The sequence below is a fragment of the Cibotium barometz genome, chromosome 18 (genome assembly GCF_041138505.1).
Source record: "Cibotium barometz isolate CiBa-2024 chromosome 18, ASM4113850v1, whole genome shotgun sequence".
Classification (NCBI taxonomy): domain Eukaryota; kingdom Viridiplantae; phylum Streptophyta; class Polypodiopsida; order Cyatheales; family Cibotiaceae; genus Cibotium; species Cibotium barometz.
The window spans coordinates 26,976,692-26,986,661 of NC_141063.1; the positions used below are offsets into that span (position 1 = coordinate 26,976,692).

General features: G+C 45.0%; 1 protein-coding gene and 1 non-coding gene across 6 annotated transcripts; both read left to right on the top strand.

Annotated features, from left to right (window-relative positions):
• The first annotated feature begins 2,559 nt into the window (after window positions 1-2,559).
• On the top strand, window positions 2,560-5,549 carry LOC147629138 (uncharacterized). Of its 5 annotated transcripts, none has more exons than XM_086812393.1 (3): window positions 2,560-3,111; window positions 3,573-3,647; window positions 3,722-5,549. In XM_086812393.1, exon 3 carries the CDS (start codon window positions 4,554-4,556, stop codon window positions 5,394-5,396), a length of 843 nt encoding a protein of 280 aa, XP_086668519.1. In that variant the 5' UTR covers window positions 2,560-3,111; window positions 3,573-3,647; window positions 3,722-4,553; the 3' UTR covers window positions 5,397-5,549. The 5 variants fall into 5 exon arrangements, with proteins under 5 accessions (XP_086668519.1, XP_086668522.1, XP_086668520.1 ...); XM_086812396.1 differs by having other exon boundaries at window positions 2,563-3,111; XM_086812394.1 differs by lacking the exon at window positions 2,560-3,111 and adding an exon at window positions 3,242-3,503.
• Window positions 2,564-2,725, top strand: LOC147629139 (U1 spliceosomal RNA). The gene has a single exon (XR_015268027.1). It is a non-coding gene; the product is annotated as a U1 spliceosomal RNA (small nuclear RNA).
• Window positions 5,550-9,970: the final 4,421 nt, after the last annotated feature.

The following is a 9,970-nucleotide window of genomic DNA, read 5'->3' on the forward strand; positions in this document are numbered from 1 at the left end:
TAGATCTACATAATCAAAAACCTAATAACAAGGCTTATGTTATCCAAAAAATTATTAATAGCATGGTACATTTGAAGTAAATATATTATTTTCATATTGAAAAAACATGGCAATGGCAAGTGGATAGATCTACATAATCAAAAACATAATAACAAGGCTTATGTTATCCAAAAAAAATGTTCAACTTTAGGTGTCACAATATCAACTCTACATTATCCAAAAAACTATGCAATCATAAGTGCCAAAAAATTATCCAACCATCAACATAAGTGCCATGAGTAGATTTTCTCTTTTCCACCAAGCACATAATCATGGATAGGTCCCTCGATGCGATAGAGTCATGACCCAAGAGCCATATCATAGATAGGTCCATGGACATGAGAGAGCCTCCCTCCTCACATTATGATTGGGTATCTTTGGCTAGTATATAACCATGTTTTCATTTCGATAAGTAAGACTTTTTCCCTTGTACACGTTTCTAAAAATCTGGGCATGTACACCAAGGTTGAGACTGTATATGTACTTCATAAGACTTACGATCTAGTCCATCTGCTTCTATCTTAAATATCTCATACTCATACTAATTAACAACCTTTTCAATCAGTACTATTCGGTCCATTATTAATGTAGAATCTATTCTCTTTTCTACTCTTATTGCAATGCATGTTCGCCATTTCATGCAAACTCAACTTCTCCCAATTGAGTCTATGCCCATCTTGTTGAATTCACTCACAGGAGTCTTTGATGCAACACTAGCAATACCTTCCCATGTGCCTTCATCTATGATGTTTCCATCCCAGGATTCATAACATTTCACGAGCTATGCCATTTGTTGTGGCTAACCTAAATCCAGCATGGACCAATGTATTTGCCTCTTCCTGAGTCAATTTTGTTCCCTCCTCAATGGGCCAAATATAAGGTAAAATTGGTATGGGTGAGATATTACTATCTGGGTACTACATCATTGGGGTAAAACCACCTGAGTTGTGCCTCTTACCTCCTAGTCCTAGGTGATTTCTCTCTAAAAAAAACATGGACATCCACCTAAGGCATTTTACCTTACTATTTAAAGGTGTCCTCCTAATTTCCCTCCACACCTTCCATCCACATCAGAGTTGTGTTGTAGGTGTGTCATGTTGGAGTGTTGTATCTTGCTCTGTGAAATAGATTCTCCTTGGTTGGTCATGTGATTGTCTATTTTATTTTCGTAATTATACTGGAGATGATGGGAACTATTATCCTCCACATTAACTATTATTCTCTACGTGGGGAATGAAATCTAAGTTAAATAATCATGTGTGTTTTTTTCCTTTATATGTTTGTACTGCCTTCACTTATAAAAGGCTCCATGTTATCTTTGATCCGTGTTAGGAGCTTGGGGGGGACGGGTGTGATGAAGAGCTAGACTTGCTGCTTCGGTCACTTTGTTGATTGGAGGATTGGCATGGCACGGGAGTTGCGAATGGCTAGATCGCTCCCTTGCAACATGTGATGAAGCTAGAAGGTAGCTACTTCTTTTGCATGTCGGGTCTTACCCCCTTTGCTCTGAAGGGGGGTTTGTTGGGTATTCGGAGTCTTATGTGTATGTGAAATAGCCCTTAGACAACTTAGTGTGTTTATGTGTGTGAATGAGCTCTTATAGCCATTTTATGAGTGAGTGTGATAAGCAGTGATGTCATATGTTTAGCCATGTGTCATTATCCTAGTGTATGTGATGTGTCATTGTCCCATTGTATGTGATGTGAGAGAACATGCCCTTTGGGTTTCCAGCTTCTACTTCAATGTAAGTAGGAGTAGAAGCTCGTCCTAATGTGCCTATTCTTTGACAATGGACATAACATGCTTTGGGTTTCCACCTGCTACTCCGATGTAAGTAGAAAAGCCTCCACTGGCAAGAGTGCCTAATGGAAGCTTTACAAGTGGTCTAACGAGCAAAGTTCAAGGAAAAGCCCTCATAAATATTTATTCTTGCTATAACCTCACAAATGCTAGCTAACAATCACGTTAGTTGCTTTTGTGGGCGGCTCACAACAATGAGTAGCTTTCTACTTGGAATCTAGGGAGAACTACTTGCAAGACCGTAAGCATAGGCACCACACGTGATGAACATGATGCTGCATGCGTTCTCTCGTGTTGTGTAGGGGTTGATGGCCGCGATGATGAAGAAAAAATTGATGACTGTGGACGCGAGGCCGTTTTTATGTGTGAGTGTGATAAGCGGTGATGTGGCCTTGTGTCACTGCCCCAGGGAGGGTACGTGATGTGTGAAAGAAGATAAGCCTATAAAAGGCAGTGTCCTCTTTGAGGCTCATATAACAGCAGTACAGGTGATTGCCTACACCATGTAGTAGTAGAGTATGGAAGTGTGATGTGTGTCTTTTCCCCCATGCATGTCCACAAGATACTTGTAGTAGAGAGAGCTTAGCTTATTCCAAGCCTCGACTCTTTTTGAGGGTGGTCCAGACGCTTAGTGCTGCGCGTGTCGTGGGAAAGGTCCCATAATAGGTTGGCGTGGCTGGTCGAGAGGCGCCTACTAAACAGCGTCCACGCGCGGCTGGAAGGTATACTTACCTGGGCGGGGTCGATCGGTGATCAGGATGGCCGATGGCCTAGGGTTGGCCTCTCCATTGCACTCCCGGACGGGCTGCACCCTAGCATCTCCCCAACGGGGAGAGTGCACGTCATAATTTGTGGTAGCGGGGGCTCGCGTTCGCGCGGCCCCCACCCAAAACAAAACTCCAAACCATGAAACCGCGCAGCAGTGCCGCAGGCCATGCCGGGGCTCTGATTTCATTTGGGCTACCGGCTGTGTTCGCATACCCTACGACGGAGAAGGAGACAGACCAGCCCTACGACGGAGAAGGAGACAGATCCCACCCTTTCCATGCTGCAGCTGCTGTTGTTGAGGCAAAAGGCGACATGAGCCCCAGCCATCCGTCATGGGATCTGTCAGCAGGAGGAGCCAGTGTGCACTTGACATGAATGAATAGCCTCTGCCTTTCTAGTCTAGAGTTCTGTGATCTTACACTTCCTACCTGCTGCCAGTTACGGACAGCCACCTCGGCTAGCAGCACTGGACTGCGCAGGGGACTCCATGGACCTCATCCACATGTTTGTTCTGAACCATTGCTGCTCTTGATTTTGTGTTCTCTCTTCCTGACATTCCTCTCTTGCTCTCCTTTTTACAGGATAAAGGAGGAGGCTTTGGATCATCGGTTTCCACCACAACCACACATGGACCTCATCCACATGTTTGTTCTGAACCATGCTGCTGCTGTTGTTGAGGCAAAAGGCGACATGAGCCCCAGCAATGTTGGATTACGCATCCGTCATGGGATCTGTCAGCAGGAGGAGCCAGTGTGCACTTGACATGAATGAATAGCCTCTGCCTTTCTAGTCCAGAGTTCTGTGATCTTACACTTCCTACCTGCTGCCAGTTACGGACAGCCACCTCGGCTAGCAGCACTGGACTGCGCAGGGGACTCCATGGACCTCACCCACATGTTTGTTCTGAACCATTGCTGCTCTTGATTTTGCTTCCTGACATTCCTCTCTTGCTCTCCTTTTTACAGGATAAAGGAGGAGGCTTTGGATCATCGGTTTCCACCACAACCACACATGGCAGATTCATCCCTGGTCCCCCCCAGGTTCTCCTTCTTGCTTAGTTAGTTAGCCCCACACTTCATTGGCTGTGAGATCTCTCCCCTCATTTGAATATCAGGAGGTGGATGGCACACACTGTCATATGGGGGGACGCAACAGTGAAGCAGCAGTCAGAGCAAGGGCCAAGCCTGCAGCTGAAGGCGAAATTGCGAGGGAATCAAAGGACATGAGCATGGGGCATCTCTCTGTTTGTTAATCATTTTTTTCCCATACACTCGTCGAAATTGTTTGTTGTAAACTTGAGCTTGGCTTGACACCATATTGGAGGAGATACTTGTGTGTGTGTGTGTGTGGTAAACTTGAGCTTGGCTTGCCACCATATTGGAGGAGATACTTGTGTGTGTGTGTGTGTGTTTGCGTAAGTCTTCCATTGCCATTCTCTCTTTAGACTCTGTTGGTCTACAATTGCTTAAACCCTAGCAAGTTCCCGCCATTCCATCTGTGTGTGTTGATTGTTTGGCTAGGGAAGCAGCCCGTAGAGTCAAGAGAGCACATCTGGGTTTGAAGAAAGTTCGATTTTGTGTTAGTTTGTCCCAAGGTTCTTGTGAACATTTATTTTGCAGCATCCCATGTATGTTGCCTGCATGACTAGGGTGGAACCAAGGGAACATGTAAGGGTTTGGGGAAAGTCTCTTTTACTACTCGGTACCATTTGTTTCTCTTTACAGGTGTGAAGGATCAGATGATGGTTGCCCCTTGACCCATATGTTGACAGAGTAGATGGCTGTTAAGGCCCGCACGCAAGTCGAGCAGATGTTGGCTTTCCGTCAAGAGGTTGGTGCCTTGCGGGGCGGGAAATTTGGACCCACGGAGCTCGAACTCTGCATCCATTGTTGCCCGCCAATCCAAGCAGAAAGGCCACCACAAGCAAGAGGTGGACCAGCCTAAGCATGGTGAGCAACATTTGGAAGGTTGCTTTTGGTGGTTTTGGGAATGCTCGGGCTGGCATGAGCCCCAGCATGGGAGTCGTCATTCGGATGGGTGATTCGGATGTATTCCGTGGACGGTCTTCATCGTGGGATCCCTCCTTACCATGTTCCTTCTCTCCTGTTTCATCACTTATATGTCACGGAGGGTCTGTAGGGATCCCAACCTCCTCTCACATGCAACATGAGGAGTGGGCCCCCAAGTTCAATGGAAAGATGGATGTTGAGGCAGTTACAAATTGGGTCAAGGAGATGCCTGTCAATCTTTCAACTGCGGGCAGTTCAGATGTAATAATCGTCGTCTTATCCCGACAACTTTCACGGTGCTGCTTTGTTATGGTGGGTCAGGATTATTTGCAGCATCATGCCATGGTAAATGGGGACGATTTCCATCGATTGAATTTACTAATCGAACAAACCATGTGCCCAACTGTGCTGAGTGCATGGAAAAGCTGGGTATTTCTGGCCAGTGGTTTCCCGAGGCTGCGGCGACGGAAGGAAGGAGATTTCAGTCAGGGGACTAACACGAGTCTTCGGAGCCTTAAAGAGCTGGGTGAAGGATCTTTGGTTTCACTGCTGTCAATTTCTTCAATGCCCGAGTGCATTGCAAAAAGTCCATGGTGGACTTGGGTGGATGTACGGAGGAGTAATTATGTAAGTGTGCTGGTGGACTTGGGTGGATGTGCGGAGGAGTTTTTCTCCCAAGTTTTGTTTGGAAGTGCCGTTGCATGTCTTGGGCATGTGGCATGTTTCCGATGGGAAAGCTCCTCCTCTGTTTTTCTTGTGTCTCGGATTCGCCTCCTTTGACATTACCCAGAGATTCTGGTTGGGTGTAGCACATGGATATTTCCGTGGAGTTGGTGGATATTGGTCCGAGCATAGGGTGCTGAGGAGTTACTTGTGGATACAGGTTTGACTCAACAGTACTAAGGAGTGTTGTCTACTTTTATGATTCATTCTGTAAAGGAATTTCTCGGGGTGTTCTCAATGACAGGTTTTAATTGGGGCTTCTAGAGGAGGATTCTCATTAATGGCAGGTGCTTCCTCGGGAGGTGCTTGATTAGGTGTCTTCTGTGGAGATGCATTTACAAGCTTCTGTGCTTACAAGGCGAGGACTTAATGTTAGCTTCAAAGTAGGACACAAAATGGTCTCCCAGTGCTTCGGACTTTCAATTTCTTGGGTGAGACTGGAATGGAGTTTCTTGTGTGTTGCACCCATGTCTACTCTGTAGTGTCGTTCAGTCTTAGTGGTGGGTAATCGAATGCACTTACGGATCGGCTGGGCAGCCACCATCAGGGACTGGCTGCCCCAGACAATGGACATGATGGGTGCTAGTGCTAGTAGCCTAGTTGGCCAGGCTGGAGAGGACATGCTGGTTGTGCGTGGACTAGTAGGCAGAAGGCAGTGGGTTGGGATGCAGGGCTGGCTGGGTGATAGTCAGCCTGCAGCAAAGAGCATGTCGGCTAATCCTTTAATAACTGTGGTCAATCAAGTAGACCCATAAAAGGCCCTATAAATAGGTGTGGCGTTTTCATCATGAGATATTCAGCCTTACATAGCAATCCAACAGCAAAGCAAGGGCCAACCATGCATTTGAAGGAAAAATCTATAGGAGATTGTGGACATCACATTTGTCATCAACTTGGCTGCATTTGTCAGTTTGTTGAGCATTTTGTATATCTGAGGGAGTCGTCGTACATTGTTTTGTTTGTTTATTGAACTTGATTTCTTGGGGATGCACATTTGCTTGGAGTAGATACTTATTTGTCTGTTTGTGTTTGGATAAGCCTTCCACTGTGATTCTCTATCTGTTAACACTCTCACAGCAGTAGTGGATCTACAGTTGCTATTAGAGCTTAGGATTAGCTAGAATGTTTTTTTTCTTTCTCAGCATTCTCTCGATGTGGCTCATTATTTGGATAAGGAAGCAGCCTGTGGACTTAACCAAATTTGGGGAAGTTAGATTTGTGTTAGTTTGACCCAACGTTCTTGCAAAATGTTTGTTTCCAGCATTCCATGAGTATTACGTGCCTGATCAGGGAAACCTAGTAAGGTTTGGGGATAGTCTCTTTTGGGTACCTTTTGCTTGTTACCACTTGTTTCATCAAGGCTTCAAAGGCGGCCTTGATCCATATGTTGATGGAATGGATGGCAGCCTGTGCACAGGCAGCGTATGTTCATCATCGTGTGGAGCCTGTGCATGGTCTCGCGGAAGGTTATGAAGCCATTTGCCTCCTCTGTTAAAACTTAGCTGCAAAGCTAAGATCATCGCCACAAAGAGGCCTAGCTCCAAAGCTAAGACCATTGCCTAGCCATGGGCAAAGTTATGTGCAGAGGGCTCTCTGCTGACTCTTTGTGCTCAAGAAACCCGTCTTTGCAGTGAGGGAAGACAGGGTGGAGAAGCGGCAAACTGGGCAAAGAAGCGATGGTGCAGCAAAGAGGGTAGAGAAGCGTGGCATGGTGGCACGGTCGGGAGCTGGGCAGAGGCGGCATTTCTCTCCACAATCGCATCACCCAAGTTTGGCGAGATGAAATTTGTGGGCGCGGCATTGTCATTGGGCTGAGTAGCGATGGTGCACTTTGCACTAGCATCACCCAAAATTGGTGGTGGCCACAGTGGCTCTTGGTAGGCAACTCATAATGGCTCTCGGTTTTGAATCATCAGGCAATAACCTCTGGACAGTAGTGAAATAAGCTAGCGGTAGCAATTTAAAAGCCTAGCTTTGATACCATGTAGGGTAGGTTAAGGGAAAGTTGCTTTGGAGGATGAAAGATATCCATGTTGTGTGGTAGTGCAGAGATACACATGGAGAGAGAGAGAGAGAGTTATAGCACGGCTCAATAATATCTTGTATTGATGATGTTATATGAGCTTCAAAGAGTACAGTGCCTTCTATAGGCTTAAAAACTTTATCTTTGACGCATCACATACATTGGGGCAATCACACATGGCTAAGCATATGACATCACTACTTACCACGCTCACACATAAAACGACTATGAGAGGTTGTTCACACACAACACACTAAGACATCTAAGGGCTATTTCACACACACGAGGCTTCGAATACCTCATCCTAAATCAAGACTTTGTTATTATATGTTACTACATTAGTAGCCAAGAGTAGCTTAAGCTCATCCTATTTTTAAATCTACAATGTGCTCCTCACATTGACCCTATTTTTGTGTGTGTGTGTAGCTTCTTCTGGTGGATTCTAACTTCATGTCTATGGGGTTACAATTTGTTCTCCCTCTTCTTGCTTCCCTATATAAGAATGAATTTGGGGATCTATATGGGATGAAAGATAACACGGGGTCTTTTATAAGTGAAGGTAGTACAAACATATAAAGGAAAAACACAACAATCAGATTTTGCGGAGACTCCCTGCACAGAGAACTCACAAAACACACACATAAACAACTAGAATGCCTAATCATAGTCTTCCTCAATGAGGGAGACTTGCTATAGCTAATGGGCCAAGAAATCTTCCTTGCAGATAGCACATTGAATATCCTGAGACTCAAAGCTGTTCTCTTTGAATTGGCTCATGGGCGAGCTTGGCTTCTACAACAGCTCTAGATGTGGGCACAAATCTAGTCACACTTTCAAAAAGCCCTAAGATGAAACCTTTAAGGGTTGTGTCAAGGTAAAGATTCTCACATCAAAGCCCCAGCTTTCACCTATACCAGTGCATGCCAAAGTCTTCATCTTCATCTTCAATATCACCCACCAGATCTAGACATAAACTCTTGCAACTTGCCCGCAATTGTCCACCATCAACTCTTACACCAGAGAACGCATGTTCATCATGCGACGCTTGTGCACGGCCTCCCGTGTGGAGTCATCATATTTTTCTTCACATCACTTCATCACATCGTGTCCATCAATAAAGAACACATGCATGTGGTGCCGGTGAATGGCCTCACGGAACTACGAAGCCCTTCGCCTCCCCTTTCAAAGTCAACTCCATAGCTAAGACCATCACCAAAAATATTCCTAACCGTGGGCAAATTTACGTGCAGAGGGATCTCTGCTAACTCTTTGTGCTCAGGGCGGAGAAGTAGCAAACTGGGCAAAGAAGTGATGACACGGCAAAGAGGGCAAAGAAGCATGGTGCGATGACATGGTGATGAACTGGGCGAAGGCGGCATATGTCTCAACACTTTCATGATCCAAGTTTGGAAATGAAATTGGCAAGCGACGGTGCCGTTGGGCTGAGTGGAGGTGGGGCACTCTACACTAGCACCGTCCAAAATTGGTGGCAGTCCACGAGATAGCTCTGGGCAGCCAACTCCTAGTGGCTCCCAGTTTTAAATTAGCGGGGCAATAACCTCTCGGCAATCACAGTAAGCATAACGATTTGAAAGCCTAGTTTTGATACCATGTAGGAGAGATTAGGGGCAAGCAGCAATGGAGGATGAAAGATATTTATGTTGTGTGGTAGTGCAAAGAGAGAGAGAGAGAGAGAGAGAGAGAGAGAGAGAGAGAGAGAGAGAGAACTATTGCACGACTTAATAATATCTTCTATTGATTGATGTTATATGAGCTTTAAAGAGTAAAATGCCTTTTATAGGCTTAAAAGCTTTATCTTTGACACATCACATACATTGGGACAATGACACATTGCTAAACATATGACATCACTACTTTCACACTCACACATAAAATGGCTATAAGAGGAGGTTCACACACACGAGGCTCCAAATACCCAAGAACTGTAAGCCAAGTCTATCATCCTTTGTCCACTAAAATCAAGACTTTGTTATTCTATGTCATTACATTAGTGACCAAGAGTAGTTCAACCTCATCATCTTGTTCTTCAATCTAGAATGTTCTCCATACATTGATCCTATTTTGTGTGTGTATTTTCTCTAATGGATTCTGACTTCACATCTACTGTGTTGCAATTATCTCTTCCTCTTCTTGCTTCCCTCCACATCAAGAACTTCTATATAAGAATGAATTTGGGGATCTATGTGGGTTATAATAGATCCAAGTAGAATGCTACTCATTGTGAGCCACAAAAGCAACTAACATGATTGTTAACTAGCATTTGTGTGGTTATAGTAAGAATAAATATTTATGAGAGCTTTCTTGAACTTCGCTTGTTGGACGACCAGTTGATTAGGCGCACGATTGCCAGTGGAGTCTTGTCCTACTTACATCGAAGGAGAAGGTGGAAACCCAAAGGATGTTATGTCAATTGTCAAATAATAGGCGCATGAGGACGAGCTTCTACTCCTACTTACATCAGAGTAGAATGTGGAAACCCAAGGGATGTTATGTCCATTGTCAAAGAATAGGCAAATGAGGTGAGCTTACATTAGTAGAAGGTGGAAACCCAAAGGGCGTGTTCTATCCACCATCGTGTCAAAGAATA